This window comes from Pyrus communis, chromosome 13 (assembly GCF_041283825.1).
Source record: "Pyrus communis isolate YQ-2024b chromosome 13, ASM4128382v1, whole genome shotgun sequence".
NCBI classification, from domain to species: domain Eukaryota; kingdom Viridiplantae; phylum Streptophyta; class Magnoliopsida; order Rosales; family Rosaceae; genus Pyrus; species Pyrus communis.
In genome coordinates, this window is record NC_142577.1 from 16,969,575 (window position 1) to 16,989,938 (window position 20,364).

The 20,364-nt window shown below is 37.6% G+C and overlaps 3 protein-coding genes and 1 non-coding gene across 6 annotated transcripts; 3 read left to right on the forward strand and 1 right to left on the reverse strand.

Annotated features, from left to right (window-relative positions):
* The first annotated feature begins 257 nt into the window (after positions 1 to 257).
* Positions 258 to 8,132, forward strand: LOC137738418 (actin-related protein 9). Of its 3 annotated transcripts, XM_068478054.2 has the most exons (20): positions 258 to 446; positions 533 to 605; positions 764 to 873; positions 983 to 1,042; positions 1,138 to 1,203; positions 1,372 to 1,474; positions 1,615 to 1,823; positions 2,097 to 2,217; positions 3,398 to 3,462; positions 3,676 to 3,765; positions 4,251 to 4,301; positions 4,867 to 4,998; positions 5,910 to 5,999; positions 6,088 to 6,158; positions 6,256 to 6,455; positions 6,529 to 6,572; positions 6,660 to 6,709; positions 7,400 to 7,445; positions 7,559 to 7,609; positions 7,818 to 8,132. In XM_068478054.2, the coding sequence occupies exons 1-20, from the start codon at positions 444 to 446 to the stop codon at positions 7,959 to 7,961; spliced, it is 1,779 nt and encodes a 592-aa protein (XP_068334155.1). In that variant the 5' UTR covers positions 258 to 443; the 3' UTR covers positions 7,962 to 8,132. The 3 variants fall into 3 exon arrangements, with proteins under 3 accessions (XP_068334155.1, XP_088538365.1, XP_088538366.1); XM_088682239.1 differs by lacking the exons at positions 7,400 to 7,445; positions 7,559 to 7,609; positions 7,818 to 8,132 and adding an exon at positions 6,793 to 7,354 and having other exon boundaries at positions 316 to 446; XM_088682240.1 differs by lacking the exons at positions 7,400 to 7,445; positions 7,559 to 7,609; positions 7,818 to 8,132 and adding an exon at positions 6,799 to 7,354 and having other exon boundaries at positions 316 to 446.
* Positions 8,133 to 8,413: 281 nt separating this feature from the next.
* Positions 8,414 to 8,539, forward strand: LOC137738536 (U11 spliceosomal RNA). Its single transcript, XR_011068979.2, has one exon. It is a non-coding gene; the product is annotated as a U11 spliceosomal RNA (small nuclear RNA).
* Positions 8,540 to 10,768: 2,229 nt separating this feature from the next.
* Positions 10,769 to 11,867, reverse strand: LOC137737144 (enoyl-CoA delta isomerase 2, peroxisomal). Its single transcript, XM_068476535.2, has one exon. The coding sequence runs from the start codon at positions 11,828 to 11,830 to the stop codon at positions 10,931 to 10,933; it is 900 nt and encodes a 299-aa protein (XP_068332636.2). The 5' UTR covers positions 11,831 to 11,867; the 3' UTR covers positions 10,769 to 10,930.
* A 3,930-nt stretch (positions 11,868 to 15,797) lies between these two features.
* Positions 15,798 to 16,387, forward strand: LOC137738351 (uncharacterized protein At4g14450, chloroplastic-like). Its single transcript, XM_068477989.2, has one exon. It carries the CDS (start codon positions 15,895 to 15,897, stop codon positions 16,240 to 16,242), a length of 348 nt encoding a protein of 115 aa, XP_068334090.2. The 5' UTR covers positions 15,798 to 15,894; the 3' UTR covers positions 16,243 to 16,387.
* The last annotated feature ends 3,977 nt before the right edge of the window (positions 16,388 to 20,364 follow it).

The window sequence follows — 20,364 nt, forward strand, 5'->3', positions numbered from 1 at the left end:
AAAAAAAAAAACTTAACTAACAACTTGTTATGTTGTAATGTTTTATTTATTTATTTATTTTATTTCATTAATGTTGTAATGTTCTAACCAAATCTCAATCATGGCAATACTTAAGAACAGTTTGATAACTATTTCGTTTTTCATTTTTTATTTTTTATTTTTTTAATTAAAAATTTGTTTGGTAATTAATTACTTTTTTTTTTAATTGAAAATTTGTTTGGTAATTAATTACTTATTTGAGTTTGTTGAAAAATTAGCTCCGGTTTCCTAAGATATTAAATCGGTCTGGTTCAGACCAGGCTTGGGTTGAAATAGAAGGTTGGCCCGTGACGACCCATTTTCCAGACCCAGAAATAAATAGAGGAAAACAAGAGACTCACCGTAAGCAGTGAAACACACAAAGCGAAGCAACATCAAGGAGGCGAACCGCCATTTGAAGCTCCATGGTATGGACCCTCTCTCTCACTCTCTATCTATCTATCTATCTATCTCTCGTTGTAATTTACACAGCTTGTGCCTTGCTACTTCCCAGGATTACCTGAAATCCGTGGTTCCCTCACAGCTGCTCTCCGAGCGAGGATCCAATCTGGTCATCATCAACCCAGGTACCTAATTTCCCACTTTTTTACAGCTCCATTCGATTTTTCAGCATAAACCCATCAAAGTTTACAAAGCAAATCGCAAAACCCACATCCCCATTTCAAATTTTAGTCACTAATTTTTGTCCTTTCAATTTTGGGTTGTTGTTGTTTTGGGAGCTCAGGTTCTGCAAACATCAGAATTGGCCTTGCTTCGAAGGACACCCCTCTTAATATTCCACATTGCATCGCATGGCACACCACGCAGGAGCCCAGGAGAAATGTTCAAGACCAGGTTTCGTGTTGTTCCTTAAACTTTACGTACTATTTTAGTGTTTCGTAGGGTTCGGTCGCGATTGATTGTTGATGTTTTTAGTTTCTTTTGGATTGCTTTTGGGTTTCAGCTGCTCAATACTCAAGTTACGACTACGCAGTACATGGAGCGGGAAAAGGCCTACGATATGGTGAGTCTATGCGCATTGCTTTGTTTGATGCGTTAACTTGTTAGATTTGTATTTGGAGTTTGAATTTAAGCTTTATTGTTTCTGCCATTTTGAAGATTGCGTCGTTCTTGAAGATTCCGTTTATAGATGAAGAGGTTGGAAATAATTCTTACCCACGCAAGGTACGCATATTTTCTGCTTGAAATTAGCATTGTGTTTGTTCGTTTTCATACAGATAGTGCGCTATGCACCTTCCCTACCAATGTAAAAGGAGCTTGATCTTTATGATTTGGACATTGGTGATTATGTGTTTTGTTCATTGAAAATGAAATGATGAAGCTGATGTGCAGATGGGACGCGTTGATGGACTTAATCCACAGAATAGTAGAAAGGACACATCATTTGATTGGACAGATGTGTACCAAAAGGAACCTAGTTCGTCTTCAGCATTAGGTCATACAAGAGTCCTTGTATATCAGTTGTTCTACTTTTCTTGATTGCGTGTATGGACATTTAACTTGATATTATTCCACTGCAACCGATATTGTCTTATTTGGCACACATTTCCTCAAATAGTCATGTTAACTGTGCAGAAAGTTCAGAGAATAAAGGCACAACTAGCGAGTCTTTAGGCCAGCACAGAGATGCAAATACTGAGGAGCTTGGCTCTAGCAATCACAAATACAAAAAGGTCATCTATGGTGAGGAAGCACTAAAAATATCCCCCATGGCACCATATACCTTACATCGTCCTATACGTAGAGGTCACCTAAATATTTCGCTACATTATCCCATGCAGCAGGTACAGTTCCTGTTTTCATTATCATTTTAACTCAGAGATATGAATCGACTTTGGTTGAGTTGCCATTGTAGAATTTCAACTTCACATGGGTTCTGATTACATCTTCTCCTAAGAAATTTTTGGGATGACATGTGACATGTTTCATCACAATAAATTGAGAAAATCTAGTAATTTAAACTTTTATGCTTTAATGCATTATTCAATACATAAAAGTAAAAGTTTCTAATTTTCATGAGATACTGAATCTCATTTACATTTTGCATGTTTTGTTAGGTACTTGAAGACGTACATGCTATTTGGGATTTTATTTTGACAGAGAAACTGCACATCCCTCTACATGAAAGACACAAGTATGCAGCTATGCTCGTCCTTCCAGAAACATTTGATAATCGAGGTACTCAAAATTGTAGTCTGTTCTTTAGATTGAGAAATTACTCCTTTGTCCTCACATTTGTCTGTCTTAGTCATTGGACTTCCATGGCTATAAGTTGTTTTTATTTCAAAATTTGTATCCACTGCCATTTAGGATTGCCAACTGTTTCTATTTTTTAGAAATGCATTCCTACTTTATCTAGGTATTTTACTTCTTCTGTTTTAGTGGAAATATTTGCTAACACAAGGTGAGTGCTACACGATCTGCAAATCCTTTTACTTGATGAATGATGTGTGTCAATCAGAACTTATATGGATAACCGTAACTTTATGTAAAGAATTTTTTTCCATCTCACTGAAGAAGAGGTTCTTCCTAAGTATACTAGTGACAACAAGAAAAATTCATTTAGAACTAGCCTGTTTCAACTTGAAGTTCGACATATCCTTCCTCATTATCCAAGTTGGACATATCCTTCCTCATTATCAGTTTATCCTATAAGAAAAAAAATGCTTTTATCAAAACCCCCGTTTTGCATCCTTCTCAAAGAGCTTATAAGTTTCGTTGAGCTGATATCAATTTTACCAGGGGACTACACAATTTGGATATAGAAATGTTTAGACTGCTATTACTGAAACAACTTGTTATTATTGTTACAATACGTAGTGGTGATAATTTGCATATCATGTTGTAGTTTGTAGCTTTCTGTTCATAACAATGTCCTTCTATCTAATTGGTGTTATCTATTTAAAGGTCTCTGCTAGTTGGTTTTGTAATGCCTTTCCACAAGGAAGTGTGAACTGTGTTTTCCAATATACTAGGTGGCACTGCAATTTACTTTACAATGTTTATCTGACACATTAGGTGTAACTGTAGGGTGTAACCATCTTTATCTAACTTTAAAGACAAAATACAACTTCACCATTTTGCCTTGGATTTATGATTCATCTCACACCTGTTGTGCAATCAGTAGTGTCTTTTTATGTGAAACGGAAATCATGTCAATGTACTAAATGATACATCCTTTAACCATAACAACAATGTATCATACAGTTTATACTCCCTTGCGCTTCTGTGATTTTTTTTATTTATCTTGGCCTATTCTAATTCTGTTTATGGAAATTTATTGTTTGCTTGAATATATAAAAACATTGCCTTGGGAAACTATGGTCATATTTTATAATTTGTCATTTTCTCCAAGCAGAAATAAAGGAATTGTTGTCAATAGTCTTGCGTGACTTGCGTTTTAGCTCAGCAGTGGTACATCAGGTGGGGAAATTTTTTCTGTATAAATCTATGCTCAATGAGATAATGCCACAATTAGAGTTATCATTTAACTTTTCTATTTTTTTCTCAGTGCTATTGACAATCTTTTTCCTCAATTGATGATTTCCTATTTTTGCAGTACAAATTGTTGTGTGTCACTGACTCTTCATGGTCTCACCCTTGTACATGATGATTTTATTGTGTTCGTTACCACAGGAAGGTCTAGCTGCAGCTTTTGGGAATGGATTATCAACAGCTTGTGTTGTTAAGATGGGTGCTCAGGTGACATCAGTTATTTGCATTGAGGTAACTGCCATTTCCATACCTTCTCTTCCCATCTATTTAACATAAAGAAAGAAACTCAAAAAGCATAAATATATCATTCCATACAGTCCCTGCATATCTGTTCATGCTTTCAGAACCAACATGAAAAAATGCATGCTTAGTTATTCAGTTAGAGGCATTTCCTAAAATCACTTTTGTATGTGTGTGTATGCATGTATGTATATGTATTGGATTTAGCAAATGAGTGTGCGTGTGTGTGAGCTTCAATTAAGGGATCCCTCAAATGAGGTTACTTTACACTGTCACTGCCATCTCTCTTTTCTTTCGCAAGTGTGTTATTACTTTTAAACATCCTTTATAAAATTTCATGCTGAATAAATAAAAGAAAAACTAACTCCTTTTGTAGCTTTTTGGTCTTATATCAATAGCATGCTGAATTATGCCTAAATCATTAGAGTTGGTCTTCCACTTATGATAATGTATCGTTTGTCTCTTCTGTTGTCCAGGATGGAGCAGCTTTACCTCATACAGAGAAAACTTTACCTTTTGGTGGAGAGGTGGGTTCTGTTTTAGAATTTCTGAAGTTTTGACTAGCTAGTAGCTACAAGAATGAAATAAATATTCTACCCTTGTTTCTGTAACTGTTGCTCATCCATGTTAACTAAAACCCTAAAAAGATGATGTTCACACTCAGTAGCTGTTTCTTAATGATGCAAAGCTTGAAGTCTTTATTTTTACGATTCATCGCATGATTCATATCTTACTCTTCATCACACTTGTTCTTTTGCGTATTTGCTTCTCAAATTTTTCTTCTCTCTTGATGGTGATATATATCATGTTTTATTCTTTTGAATTGGTATGTCCTTCAAATTCCTTCAGTTTGTGCTTACAATGTGATGGTGCATCAATTCCTCTTTAGCACATCAGCACTGGGCTAATTCTGCCATCATGTATTTATTCCACTGCAAAGGCCTTTTAGTTCTTCTTTGTTAACTTGCTCATCTTGTAACCTCTTTCTTTACCTTTTAATTTCCCGTTAATGAAATAAATGTTGATTTAACAAGTTTCATGTTCCATCCAACCTTTTCTTTGTGAAGTTAAATTGTATGTGTATTTTTTCAGGACATTTCAAGATGCCTTCTTTGGACTCAAAGACATCATCAGACATGGCCACAAATTCGTACTGACATGTTCACCAAGCCGATAGATCTCTTGATGCTTAACAGACTAAAAGAGTCTTATTGTGAGATTAAAGTTAGTTCTCTTACTTGTTTCTTGTTTGGTCTTGGATTTTCTATGTAATGTATCTTCTGTCATCTGCCCTAGTTTCTTTTAGTGATACATGATTCACGCCAGTAATACATGCATGCATATACATATGGACAAGAAGTCCATCTGAGGAAAGCCAAAAGATGCTTAAAAGTACCAAAAAACAAAAATTATTACAGAGCTCCCGCTAGTCTAGATGAATTGGAACATTGGTTGTAGACATGACGTCCCAAAGAGAGGCAGGTTGAGTATCACACTATCATGCTAGTGATGATTCTCTTAAACTAGGTTATACCTTCAGTAATGTTGTGTATGATGCCATCTAGATTTTTTTGGCCACCCTACACTCTAGTGGGGTTGTATGTATGTATAATATTTCTGTGTTCAGTTTTCAATTAATGTAATTATCTCGTGAGGACTACCTACAAGACAACGCACACATATGTTATGTCTTATTTCATAACTTTGATCCAATAGGTGGTTTTCCTTTTTATAAGTTTGTTTTCTCCCCCTGTATGTTTTGTTTGAAAAAAAAAAATTATTATAAGTAACGAGCCAATCATATTTTCTTTCCAGAATATATGAAGATCTAGTATACAATTTGAGGTTTCACAGTGCAATGAAAAGTTAAAAGAAAGCTTTTCAGGTCATGGTGAATCATCTATAGAACACAGATGTGAAGCTAATTCTCTATAACGTAATCATATATTCAGGTCTGTCAAAGTCCCTTCATGTTGAAAGAAGGTTTATTATCGAGTGCTTGATTTAAAAGGCTATATTTTAGTAATTGAATTGAATGGAGTGTATGGCCAAATAGTGTAGAATGTGTTGGACAAGGGTCCTTTACCTTGGTTCTTGGGTTTTGCTTTTCAAATTACTTAGTTTCCTTTATACAGGAGGGGGAGCTTGATGCTGTTGGTGTAGTTCATTCTTATGAAGATGGCATGCCAGCTGGATCTCATAAGACAAGATTAACTGCTCTCAATGTGTGTCTCTTAAAGTGAATTATAGCTGCCTTAATCCTAAAATATAACTTTCAGGGAACAAAATTTATTATAATTTTATGTTGCATAGGTCCCTCCTATGGGTTTGTTCTTCCCAATGCTTTTGGTCCCAGATGCATATCCTCCACCGCCAAGTGTTTGGTCAGTAATGTTTTCCAAGCTAAACTTCTCTGCAACATAATAATAATTGGGATAAATTAGTCATTCTTGATAAATATTCGATTGGTTAATTGCATAGGTTTCGTGACTATGAAGACATGCTAGAAGATACGTGGCACATGGAATTTCCCAGAAGACCTGAAATGTCAGATGGCTTGTTTTCCAGCATGAATACCGGGTATCCAATGTGGGACAGCTACCCAGCTTTTTCAGCTAAACCAAAGAAAGAAGAAAAAATTGGCCTTGCAGAAGCCATAACGAGTAGCATTCTTTCAACAGGTAGGTTTCTAGAGTGTCACTTACAATGCTTTTCTATCTGATACCTAAGCACCACTTGGTGGTTTGTTGACAGGACGTATAGACCTCCAAAGAAAATTGTTCTGCAGTATACTATTGGTGAGTTTGTCACTTAAGATATACAATGTGTTTCTATATTTGCTTACTTGGTGTAGAAATGAAGAAATGACCTATTTCATGTTTTAGATTGGTGGAGTGGCTTTGACAAGAGGTCTTGTTCCTGCAGTGGAGGAAAGGTCAGTTCATCTTAAACAAGCCTACTTATTTGATTAATATTTGTGATTATGGTTATGCTTATGATGTTCTAATACGGTATCAGAGCCAGGTTCGCCCACTTGTGAATCCCAACAATACACGTGTCTATGTCACCCAATGTGTTCTCCATGTGTTTGCCTCGAGTATCGCCACACGTGAGGGTGCATGGAGAGTTGTCTCACATTGGAAAGTTAAGGAAACCTTGAATGGAATCATGAGTATGGTTACTCCTCCCACTGCCAATTGGTTTTGGGTGTAACCTCAACTTCCTTTAGAGAAACCCACCAATGTGGAGTTTGATTCCTTGGCGTAGAATTTTGCTAAGTTAGACTTGTGGTTTATGTTCATAAACTCATAGCTTAGGCAATTAAGCTTCGTGTTTGCACAATGCAAGATGAATAGTAGTTGTTGGGATGGCGAGTTTTTAGTTCATAGGTCTCAGTCTCCATGCTTGGAAAAGTTGTTTGCTGTGTGCCCCTCTTTACGTTGACCCTAGCACAACTTTCTGCTGAATTTCTGGTTTTTAAGTACACACCAATAAAATTGGATACTTATGCGAGCTTGATATGCCCGTGTGCTTATTTAATAAAGGCTATTGAATGGGGATGGACCGTTCACGCAAGAGATACAGACACCCTTATAAGATTAAATTATCATTCTCCTTTTGGCAGGGTTTTACATGCAATTCCTTCAAATGAAGCGATTGATACTGTTGAGGTTAGTTTATTACTTATATCCTCGATGGTTTTAATCCTTTTCTTTTTTTTTTCTTGTAACCGAAATAAACTCGACCATAGTTTTTCATATGTGGTCTATATCATGTTAAATAGGTCTTGCAATCAAGATCAAATCCAACTTTTGTACCATGGAAAGGTGGTGCGGTAAGTCAAGCATCCTCTACCTTTTTAATACATAGTTGTATGCATCTTATGTAGTTGGTGATTGTAGGGAGAGGTTACCGTTTTAGTATATACTTGTGCGCTTGTTTTAGTTGTCTGTCTGTGGCTAATGGCATCCACCAAACGTGTCTTTTGCTGGTTGCACTTTTCATCAAGTTACCAACTTAGCATGTACTGTGCTTCACAACAGATTCTTGGAATTCTTGATATTGGTCGGGATGCTTGGATACATCGTGACGACTGGATTCGCAATGGGATTCACATTGGAAGTGGGAGAAAGTACAAGGACTCTTATTTTCTTCAAGCACAGGCAATGTGTTACATTAATTCGTAGAAGGTGACACCTGCTCTTAATTACATGAACTTAATTGAAGATGCTATCGGCTCCCTAGTAATGTCAATGTTAGTCGGGGCTTTGGCAGTTAACCGACTCTGTAACTTATTTAGTCTTTCAGACGAAAGCATTGGGTGCCCGTAAAGAGGCAATGCATCTTTCTTTTTACTACTCTAAAAGCGTTAATCATTTTCCTTTGTTAAAACAAGAGTAAATTGCCATTTATCTCAACTTAAATTACTAGGTAGCTGCCAGTATGCCCTATGAACTAACCTTCAAGCAATTTACTTGTTAAACTATTAGGTAGCTGCAAATTGGCCCAAGTTTATGTAGTTTAGGGTAGGGGCCAAATTGGCTTAAAATTTCACTTACTCCAGTCCCACATCGATGAAACGAAGAGGGGCGAGGAAGGACGTGGTACAAAATGGAGGCGGTGGGGATATTCTGGGGTTTAAAAGGGTCAGTTGGCTAAATATGCCACTCACCCTTGATTGGTGAGTGCCGTATGGATATCAAGACATATGGCTGACATAATTTGTGGGAGTTCCTAGGGTTGGCTCGCTTTGGCCCACCCTCCATTTTTATTACTCACAATATTTTTCACACTTTAGAAATGTCCTTCGATGATTTATTTAACAGACATCCTCTTTTCCCTTCACAAAACAGTTTAACATCCGTATCGGCTACGAAAGTTGTTCTTTCATGCCTTCAAATCTAAAGTGAAATTTGAAGGTTTGGTTGGAGATGTTCTTAGAAGCCTCCGCCAGTTAGATAGATCTCTCACGTGCTCAATGCACCATATGGCAATGATTCTTACCAAACACAAGCAAGTGATACAGTTTTTTATTTTTATTTTTTTTTACATTTTGTCTTCTCTCTCCTCTTAGTTGTACGAATCACAAATAAAAGACGCTATTAAAACTGTGCATTGAATGCAAGCGAGCTTCTCTACAATATGACTCAACAAGTCATTTAAATCAACTAGTTTGGCAGGAGTGGCCTAGTCACTACCAAGTGCCAAACGTGTCCCATCCCCTCTAATTCTGGGCTCCCAAATAATAGACGTACACAGATTAGACGGCTTGTAATTCATAATCTATGATTAGTATTTCAATTTGATTTCAGGAGGAAGGCAATCCAATAATACAAACGGGGAGGCGATTCTTTGGTGGTCTAAAAAGTAATATTTTTAAAGCATCTCCAATAAAAATGTCAAATGTCTAAAACAGGAATCAAATTCCTGATAGAATGCCATGTGGTAAAATTTGAAGGCATGATGAAACCCTATTTGGCATGTCAAACTAAAATGTCAAATTTCATTTTTATAGTTGATATTACAAAATAACATTTTGAAAAGTCTCTTATTCCAACCGACTAATGGAGATGTCAAATCAAAATGGTTTTTTGTTATTTACAAAATCAAGTGGGTCAAAATTCAAGAAATAATAATTAATAAGTGAAGAAAAATAAAGAAATATGTGGGCTCTAAAAACAAATTGGCATTGCTTTACATCTTTTTGGTGATGCTTCAACTTCTTTAGAAGCACTTATTATAAAGTGATAACACGCCAAGAATTTAATTGTGTAGGAAACACTTTAGTACATTATTCAGGTGAACACTCTCTCCATAGAGCACTCGTGTATGAAGGACATTTAATTTAAGGCCACCTTTAACAGAAAGGTCCAGAAGGTCAAAGGGTCGAAAATAACCTTAAAATCATCTCTAATCAAGGGTCAGACCAAAGGACTTATGGGCCCCACTGGACAAAAAAGGGTCAAAGGGCCAATCGGGCGGGCTAACAAATTTGAATCTCAACGGCTAGCTGACGTCAGCTAGCCGTCAGCTAGCCGTTATTTTTTATTTTTTTTACATTTTTTTTTGGCCAAAAATTTAAAAATAATATTTAATTAAGGTCCAAAAAGGTGATTGGTTTTATGTGGGGATGTTACTTTTATAAGCATGTTTGATTGCTCAAACCTCTCCCACAGCTGATGTGGGACAAATATAATGGGTGTCACACATGCAAGTTTTTGCTTGCTCAATTCTCTCCCGATGTGGGACAAATATAATGGGTGCCCCAAATATAAGCTTCCTATTAGAGATGGTAAATGTGCATTTATACATGTAACTATCTCAAACTAAGCTGTACTAGTATTTGGACACTTAAATTAAAAAATTAATTTAATATACAACTATTAACCGTCACAAGTAGACATGAAAGCGGTGCCAATTACTGACACATCCAGACCTGGAAAGTCCAATTGGACTTCGAATCGAGTTGTGATGGGCGACACCTTGAGGTGACCTAACCATAAGGGTAAGTGATGAGAAAAAGTGAATAAATTAAAACTAAACTAGAACTAATTAAAATTCAACAGTGAAAGAGTGCGCAGTCGTGGGTGCACATCACCCCCTATCCGTTGGTCGATGTGGGATGTGACAATTACTACGACGAAGTGTTTTCACAATTTTATTTTAAATATTTAATTATCTTACATTTAATTTAAGTTGTTGTAGCTTTTAAATTTTAGTAATAAATTATGTTTGACCCTTGGTTGGATATAGTAAGAAATATGGTCTTGTTCATTAAAATATTAATTTCTTAGAGAACCAGAAAGCTAAAACGAACCATCTGAACAACCTTCAATTGGTGCTAAACGTAAATGTGAGCATATATACATTGCCTAGAACAAATTTATTTCCGATAAACGTCCAAGATCACTTTTACACATATTTTAATGAGTGTTGTTATTGGCACTAGCACTTACTGCAAAGTGAAAATTTTCAGCCACATTTCGAAAGAAAATTGAGGGTAAATAATCTATTTCTTATTTCCTTAGCTTTCTTATGTAGTCTTACATAAAATGATTCACACATTTGACCACTGAAATCATCAAATTTCAATTCAAACCTCTTGAGTTTCAAATTATTCCCTAAATGCCCCACTAAATCGGAGAAGATGACAGACTCAGAGCTTTGCCTTTGGAGTAGCAATCGCCACTCCAAGCACTCCACACAACTCCGGATACAAGCTCTTCCTGATCTCCGCGTAAACGTCGCCGTTCCACTTCCTCTTCCCCAACTGCTCCCCCAGGCGCACCGCAGCCTCCACCGTGCTCTCCGCGCTATCGTGCGCCGACTCCACGATCCCCATTTTCACCGCCTCCTCTCCCTTCACCTTCATCCCCCTCAGCATCACGTCCCTCCGACCCGACACCGACCCGATCTTCGACCGAAACGCCGCCGTGAAGTAGTCCGGGAACGGCAGCCCCAAATCGACCTCGCTCATGTACAGCACACCTCTGTCGCGCCTCATCAGGAAGTAATCGTGGCTCAGGGCGAACAAGAAGCCGGCTGCGGCGGCGTGGCCTTGGACTGCGGCGATCGTCGGCATCGGGAGCGAGAGGAGCGCGACGACGACCGGCTTGAAGGCGAGGACCATTTGATTGAGGCGGGCACGGGCAGCGGTGGCGGAGCCGGCGGATTGGGCCCAGCCGAGGTCGAAGCCATTAGAGAAGAACTTGCCTTGGGCGGTGGTGATGAGGACGGAGCCGCGCGTGGCTTGGGACTTGGCTTCGGCGATGGCGGAGAGGAGGGAGTCGATGATTGGGAGGCCGAGGCGGTGGTCGTCGTCTCCGGTGAGGGTTAGGAAGAAGAGATCGCCGCGCTTCTCTAATGTGCACATTGCTTTTGCTGCAGCTGAGGAGAGTCCTTTGGGTTGTGTCTTGGTTTTCTCGTTATCTTTTTTTTTATTATGACTTTTTTGTTTATTCGTAATCGGGTCACACTTGCAAATACCAACCAATCCGGTTCGTACCCGGTTTAGTTTGGGTTTGAAAGACCGGGAAAGATTTGGCGCTGACTCCATAGTTTTGTACTCTTTCGCCTAACTTTTTACCTCTTTCCCTTTTTCTCTAAAATTTAATTATAATGGTATTTATTTCCCTCTTGAATAATATTATTTGTTTTTAATTGGGCATTGGCAATAATTTAATTACAACATTGATGGATGTTGCAAAGGGGTGGTCAATTTTATTGGATCTCTCGGAGTCCCCTATGAAGAAAAGAGGGAGAGGGTTTTGAACAAGTTCAACGACACCGAAGGGGAAATGGTAAGCTACAAGGATCACATTCTGTTTCTTTGCTGTCATAGTTTGTCAGCAATCTTCTTGCTAGTTAGAATATTTTGGGAATGTATTATGTTTCAGGTGTTGCTGACGTCCATGAAAACCCCCATCTTTGTAGCTATAATTTGGATGTTTCTGGTAACACTAATCATTTCATCCCTGATGTTAAAAACATCGTCTTTGCCCTTTTTTAGGATCCGTGGTGGAATCCTGCAGTCGAGGAGAGGGGCAAGCGATCATGAGAATTCATCGCATTGGACAACTGATCCCGAAACACGAGCGATTGAGAAGCTCAAAAAGATTTGCTTTGCGCATTGCAGGACACGGTGGACGAGCGAATGCAACAAGTCTAGGCGAGGAAGCAGAGAATGATCGCCGGAGCTCTCACCGACAAGGAAGAGTTCGATATGCCGGAATTGATGAGCTCAAAATGCTTTTCACCTAGGTCATCATACAAGGATGTTCAAAAGAGAAAGTTTGCATTTGGGGATTTTCTCTGTGTAAATCATGGGGCTCTCTCTTTGTATTCATATTTTTGGTCCTAGAAATTTAGCATACTTATGCAAAAATGCCTCTTGCACGCACGCACGTTAGTGCGTGCAGAGAGGCTAGTAAATAATTAAATATGCGAGTATTCTGGGAAAATGACGTTTATACCCTTTGAGACAGAGACTATCTGGTTTGACTAGGTATTTCTGTAATTTTCCCAAATGCTAGAGGACTAGGTATTTCTGTAATTTTCCCAACGGCTCTGATATTGGTTACGTGGTCACTTGTAAGCCTTAATCAACACCATTAGTTTTAATGGTGTTGATTAAGGCTTACAAGTGACCACGTAACCATCATCAGAGCTGTTGGTCGGAGATAGTTGACACGTCGTTCTTTTTTGATGTCGTCCAACCAGATAATAATAATAATAATAAACTAATTAATAAAAAAAGGTCAAAATCCAGGGGAGCAAAAACTGCAAGCTGCAAGCGTTACACGGTAATGCCCAAAACAGTCGGTGGTGGGGCCCACGTCTAAATTGGTAGCGTAAAATCTAGATGCCTTTCGGTTGGGAGGTTTTGTTGGCTCGGTCGTAGCTCCAGCTGCCTACTCGCTTTTCGGCTCAGCTTCATATTTTTATTTTATTATTATTAAATAAAGAGTTCAAAACAATTACAATAATTGTAGGAGATGATAAAGGTTTGAACATGGAAGTAGAAATTAACAGTGTATCCACTAGTACATGTACTCATCCTCAGATTGTCTGCACTTTCCGATATTCCATTGTTAAAGTTTGGGAGGAGAAGGGAAGCTTCACCATTGACATACGCGTAAAACGTTGAAATTGTTGCATTGTTTTCATTTAGTTGATGCATTTCATGATGGGATCTTCGTTTAGGCGCGCAAGTTTTTTTCTTTCAACTGTTTATTTTGTTTTATTTTATTTTTCAAATAAGTCAAGTTCAAGTAGGGGTGGGTTTAGAAACCAAAAATCGAAAAAAATCTGACTAAACACTGAACCGAAATTGAAAAAAAAAAAAAAAAAAAAAAAAAAACCGAACCTTATTGGCTTAGTTTCAATTTTGGAGGTTTGGGAAACCGAACCGAACCGAATCTCTTTACACTTTATAAATGTATGCCCCTAATGTTTCTTTTGTAAAACTTTGTTGCCAAGTTTGAAACTAAGCCTAAGGCTTTTTCAAGGTATTGGTTCAATTAGGGAGGATATTTCATTGGTTATAAAAGAAAGTTTTGGAAGACTTTGGAACTTGGAAAGACTTATCTATTTGTTTGTTTTTTTTAATGAATACGGTGATCATTTTTCTTTGCAGTTGATGTTGTTGATAGAATAGAATTGGTTTATATGATATTGTATATATACTACCTTCCCACTTTCCACTTTCCCATTTTCTTATTATTATCTAACAATGCAAGCCTCTTTTCTAAACTCCATATTAAAAAATATCAAGTTTTATAAAATAAGAAAAACCAAAAGCGAACAAAACCAAACAAAAAAGAAAAACCAAACTGAAAAAAAAAAAAAAAAAAAAAAAAAAAACTGAAAAAAAAATTGAACCGAATCAAACTGAACCGAAATTTCAGTTTTGGCAAAAACCGAACCGAATGAATTCGAACCCACCCCTAAGTTTAACTTGTTATTTGAAACTTAAATCATATGAACTATTCAAAAAGGCCAAACTAAATAACCTGATTGGTTTACAAAAAATAAAATAATAATTCGAGTGGTTTGGTTAGTTTTTACATTCATCTATCTCCCCTTCTCAAAATTTCTTTACATTTAATGGGTAAACAACTTCTCAATCATTACCTAACTTTCAGTACGAAGTTTCCTTTCGTTGTTGTTTTTTTTTTTTTTTTTTTTTTTTTTTTTTGAAAATTAGAAGCATTTCATTTCCAGGGCTGTAGCCAAAAGAGCAAAGGAAGCCAACCAAGGCTAACAACATCTGAACATAGAGAATCCCCTTGCACGCATCCTTCCTATTTAGGTCTCTTTTTCACTAATTTTGAGTCTTTCGATCAAAATAACTTTACTACTGCCTGATTGAAATTGGATAATAACTTAGTTAAACCAGTCCAAATTAATCACTAAGTGATTAGTTATGCCAATGGTTTGATGCCTAAACCAAAACCATGATGTTGTAGTGGTACGAAGTGTTGTTGTTCGAGGTTTAATCAAACCAAATAAAGACTGCAACTAGCCCTAATTAGCCTAATTTCTATGTCACACAAATCAAATATATATTAATGCACTAAAATATTGTCCATAAGCACAGTGTCAGTGTAGTTCCAATTTTGCCCTCGCTTAGTTTGTGTTATTACAAGTCTTGAATGTCTCTTCGGTTTGCTGAGTTTCCGAGCGATCGTCCACTCCCTTCGACATCATATACCTGGGATTTGGATCCTCTCCGGATCCCTCTCTGGGGATCTCGAAGATCAAGGCACAAGAACCGTTCATCAAAGATCGTGCAGCCACAATTAAATACTTTTTATATTTTTAACAATAAAGCAATCTTGTTTTACGTTAAAAACATTTAATTATAGATGCACGATCTTTAATGAACGACCCTTATGTCTTGATCCCGGATCCCAAGGGAGGGGATCAGGAGAGGATCCAAATCCATATACCTGAAGCGAGAAAACTCAATTTTCTCCTCTACTAGTTTGTTCTTGCTCAACTTGGATTCAAACCAAAAATCTTCCCACCGAGTCCGACCTTATTTCTCTATGCTCCTTGCTTCCCCTAACCCTAGAATCCAAATTTCAGGAGCGAATTCGCTCGAGATCGTTCCAATTCTTGGTTGTGATGAATTTGATTTGATTGAGAATATGTGACCGTGATCAGAATCATGGGTCTTGTAAACCCCTAAACTCCAACATTTCTCCGCTTATGATGTGTGTGAGTGACGTGAATGTTAAATCCAGTTTGGTGATAAGGTAAACAAAAAACCAAATTGTTTTTTATTTCTTAAAAAGTGAAAAAAAACCAATTCAGTCTTCAAATGTTGAAAATCTGGAAAATCGGTTAAACCAAAACGTACCCAAAACGAAGTAAAAATTAACGCGCGTTCCGTGTGTTTGAGAGTCGTATTTTGTTGGAGTGATACAGCCAAAGTCGGGGCTTGAAGGAGCCAAAGCCGCGTGCCAACCATACGCCTTTCTCTCTCCTCCCTCTCCCTCGCTTATACATATTCACACCCCCTCACCACTTCCTTACGTAGTTCCATCTGTTGCACACCAAATCCCAAATCCATCGCGCTCTCTCTCTCCCGTCCGAGATCTCAGCCAAATCAAATCAATGGCAGAAGCACCGCGACCGAGTTCCGGCAACCGCCGCCAGCCCAGCCGCCTCCAGCGGCGAGCCCCGCCCCCGTCTTCCCTTCAAATAGACCGCGTCCCCGATTGGAATGTCGCCATCCCCCTCCTCTCCCCTCTTGTCTCCCCCGATCAACCGATCGAGACCAAATCCCGTGACGACTCGCGGTACCAGCGCCAGCACCAGCAGAAGGAGCTCCCGCGCCACCATCATCAGGGCGCGGAGGCTGACAAGTCGGCGCAGGTGGCGGTGTTCAAGAAGTGGCAGCACCCTGCGGCTCCGTTTTGCTACGAGCCGGCTCAGATGGTCCGGCCTTTCGTTCCTGTGTAGTTGGTCAGCCGGATTCAATCTAATTTAGAAGGGTTCTGATGGACCCTTATTAATTTGTAAAAACAGTCTGTGTAGATCTCATCTAACGGTGTATATGCGTTCATCTTAGTCGATTTGTGATCAAGCATGCACCTGATTTTGCCAATTGTTTCGTACATATTCCCCTAGAAAATTTGCTAATTCCTATTTGGGTTCGTTTGTTGATTAATGCTATGATTCCTTTATCAATACGTAATGTGTGTATAATCAGAATATAAATTGAATTGAATTAACTCTTATATCAATTTGTATTTATCAGAATGCGAGGAATTGGATTGAGAGTTTAAAATGGATGGAGTCAAATTTAAATCCTACTCATGAAGCTGTTTACTATAATTTTCTAAAATCAGAGGGGGAATTAGGGGTTGGGGGAAAAGTTCATGAGATGCCATTTTCGTGGTGGAAGGGGGATGCTTTGGTGAATCATTGAATCCAACGGTCATGATTCAGTCAAAGGGTTCCATTGTATAAAGTTTGAGTTATTCCAAAAGTTGTCTAATTCTTTTTGGCCTTACAAAGTCCAATTTCCAATATTTTACCTGATTAACACTAACAAAACAACTACTTAGTACTACAGTCTAATGATATTTTTTTTCACTTATAAATGAGAAGTTTTAGATTTGATTTTTACCAAAATAGAATTTGAACCACATTATTACTAGCCTATTGTGAGATTAAACTCGGCCCCTCTCCTTTATTATAGATAATATTGTTAGTAATTAAAAAAAAGGTTTTTTTTTTTTTTAATCACAAATGGTCTTTGAAATTGACCCTCACCATCAAGATTGTCCCTGAAATTGAAAATCAATCAATAGAGTCTTTGAAAATAGATGTCGTAAATCAATGTGGTCATTTCGTCACAATTCTTTTAACAATTCTGTTAAGTACTGATGTGGCACATAAATGGGTCTCATAAGTCATTTTCTTCTCACAAATGGTCATTGAAATTGACCTGCGACATGAAATGATCCTAAAATTGACCTGCGACGTCAAAATGGTCCTTGAAATTGAAAATCGAACAATGTAGTCTTGCAAGCAAGTGTCCCAAGTCAATGATGTCCTTGTGTCACAATTCTGTCAAAAAATTTTGTTATGTGCTGATGTGACACATAAATGGATCACACAAGTCTAATTAAATTTAAAAAAAATTACAAATAGGTTTAATAATTTAATAGTTAATAAAAAGTTGTGAACCCAAAAACTTAGTCCTGCAATCACCTATCGTCTCAATCTACATTCTTCTACCTCAGTCACTGTCTATTCTCTAAAAAAAAAAAATCTCAAAACACCCATCTTTACACACTCCTACTATAAGAAAAAAATTCTATTGTGCAAAAAGGTATTTAGACAAATTTTTAATTAATTATTAAACTCACATCAACACAGAACAAAAAGTTTTACAGAATTGTGGCGGAAGAATCATAGTGATTGCGACAACTATTCTCAAGGATTACATTCATCGATTTTCAATTTTAGGGACCATCTTGATGATGTGAGTCAATTTCAGACAACATCTTGATGGTGTAAGTAAATTTTAGGGACCATTTGTGATACAAACTCGTAAATCTTTTGGGGCCCATTTATGTGTCACATCAACACTTAACGGAATTTTTAATAAAATTGTGACAAAGGACCATATTGATTTGCGACACCTATTTTCAGAAACTACAGTGATTGCTTTTCAATTTCAGAGACCATATTGATGGTGAGGGCAAATTTCATGGACTATTTGTGATAAAAACCCTTACAAAAAATATATATATAAAGACCAAAACGAAACAAATTTTGTGTTATCTTTTTATGTCTTCTGTTGATATAAATTTCCTATAACTTCCTAAGCCATTATACAACATTAAATTAAATTAAGTAACATGAAACAACATTAAATAAAATTAACCAACATAAAAATTATACAACATAAAAAAAAAAACATTTAACAACATGAAACTCAAACAACATTTTTAAAAATATTTAACAACATAAAACTTAAACTCCTACTCTATGCCTCTTTTGGCCCAAAGATGTGCAACAAGATCCTGTTGTAGGTACTTGTTTGTGGCATGGGAACGTATGATCCTATAGCACCTCATGTACTCATTTATAGAAATACTATCAATTCTTGGATTGAAAAGGCAAAGTAGGCCCATCATATATTATTGCACGAGCCCTTCTTGACCTATTTGGATCCTCTTGGTCGTCATCAGACTCTCCATCAATATACGCATCTCGCTCATCCTCCACAATCATGTTGTGTAATATGATGCAAGACATCATGATGGAGTCCAAATTTTCTTGACTCCACCCTCTTGCTGGTTCCTTGATGATCTTTCACTGTGCTTGTAGAACACCAAAAGCTCTCTCAACATCTTTCTAGTATGCCTCTTGATGTAAGGTAAAACACTTTTCGGCGTCATTTTTAGCGTTTGGAATTGCTTAGACAAGTGTCACCCACTTTGGGTAGATGCTATCTGCCAAGTAATACCCCATATTGTATTGACGATCTTTGATGTAGTAGTCAAGTTAAGGTGATTTACCTTCTGTCAAGTTATTGAAGAGGGTGAACGCCCAAGAACTGTAATGTCATTTTGGGATCCAAGAACTCCAAAGAAAGCATGCCAAATCCATGTGTCATACGAGGCAACCGCCTCTAACACAATAGTTGGCTTTCTTGACCTTTCGCTAAAGTCTCCTTGCCATCCGGTGGGACAATTCTTCCAATTCCAATGCATGCAGTCTAATGACCCTATCATGCCCGGAAACCCACAGTCTTCAGCTTTACGAAGGAGCCGATCTATATCTTCTTGATTTGGTTAGCGAAGGTACTCCTCTTTGTAAAGCTGAACAATTGTGTTACGGAATTCAGCAAGAGTATCAAGGCATGTAGACTCAGACATACCATGGGTTTCATCCATCAAATCAGTTGGGGAGGCATAGGCCATCATTCATAGTGCAACAATAACCTTCTAATTAGGTGAGAAACCAGGGTGGCCTGCTCTGTCCAACTTCTGTTGAAAGTATGGATTGATCTGATGAACATCATGAACTAAATGCTCGAAGACATGATGCCTCATTTGGAAACGACGTCTGAAATCATCTTCTGTGTACACTGAGTTGGGGTTGAAGTAGTTGTTGATCAGATTAGCATGCGTCATCGCTCTGTTTCGTGATTTGTAAGAGTGACCAGCAACATAGCCACCCCATTGAGGTTGTTCCTCAGTTGGCTGACACATCATGGCCGCAACCATGGCTGCCACATATTATGTGTTGCGCCATGCTTCATCTTCTTCATCAAACTCCTCATCTTCTCGTCTCATATGCGCCCATTTTTCTTCCTATTCAGAATTGGATGAGGACCCCCAGTTGGAATTCGAAGAAGATCCAAAGTTGGAATTCATTGTAAACTTGAATTGAAGGAAATTGAATTCAAAGGTGTGTGAATTATAGCCCAATATCCATCCTATTTATAGCCAAAAAAAAAAAAAAATTGGCCAAAATTTGTAAAAAAATATTAAAAAATTCTCATTTTTTTCCTATAAATTTAAGTTGTTGTAGTTTTTAAATTTAATTTGTAAAACATAAGCTGTAGTTTTTAAATTTAAGTTGTTGTAGTTTTTAAATTTAAATAATAAATTATGTTTGGCCATTTGATCCTCGGTCGGAGACAGCTTTTTTTTACAGGACTAAAACGAGCCATATGGCCCTTTGGCCCTCGGTTGGAGTTGGTTAGAAATATGGTCATGCACTGTTTATTAAAATATTAATTTATTGGAGGATCAGAGGGCTAAAACGAGCCCTCTGACCCTTGTTCAATTGAAGATGGTCTAATATGATTTCGTAAGCTTGTTCATATGAGAGTATAAAAGATGCCTTGAGCCAACTTTGATGATGTATTTCAAAGCCAGAGATCCCCAAACTGAACGGAATTTGTGGTTAGTGACGTAATCATTGGTTTTTTGCTTTCTAATAAAGCTAGGAGATGCAGAGCACGACCAAGCGAGGGACGATTCTATTGTGGACACCTTTTTGCATAACAATACCATTTTGCTAATAATTGTGTTCGTAAAGCCACTTAGGATTACAATT

Coding starts and splice junctions, on each gene's coding strand:
- LOC137738418 (XM_068478054.2), top strand. Junction 1,204..1,371: donor ATAATTCTTACCCACGCAAG/GTACGCATATTT, acceptor GCTGATGTGCAG/ATGGGACGCGTTGATGGACT. Junction 6,456..6,528: donor GAGTAGCATTCTTTCAACAG/GTAGGTTTCTAG, acceptor GTTTGTTGACAG/GACGTATAGACCTCCAAAGA.
- LOC137737144 (XM_068476535.2), bottom strand. CDS start 11,830: ATGGAGTCAGCGCCAAATCTTTCCCGGTCTTTCAAACCCAAACTAAAC.
- LOC137738351 (XM_068477989.2), top strand. CDS start 15,895: ATGGCAGAAGCACCGCGACCGAGTTCCGGCAACCGCCGCCAGCCCAGC.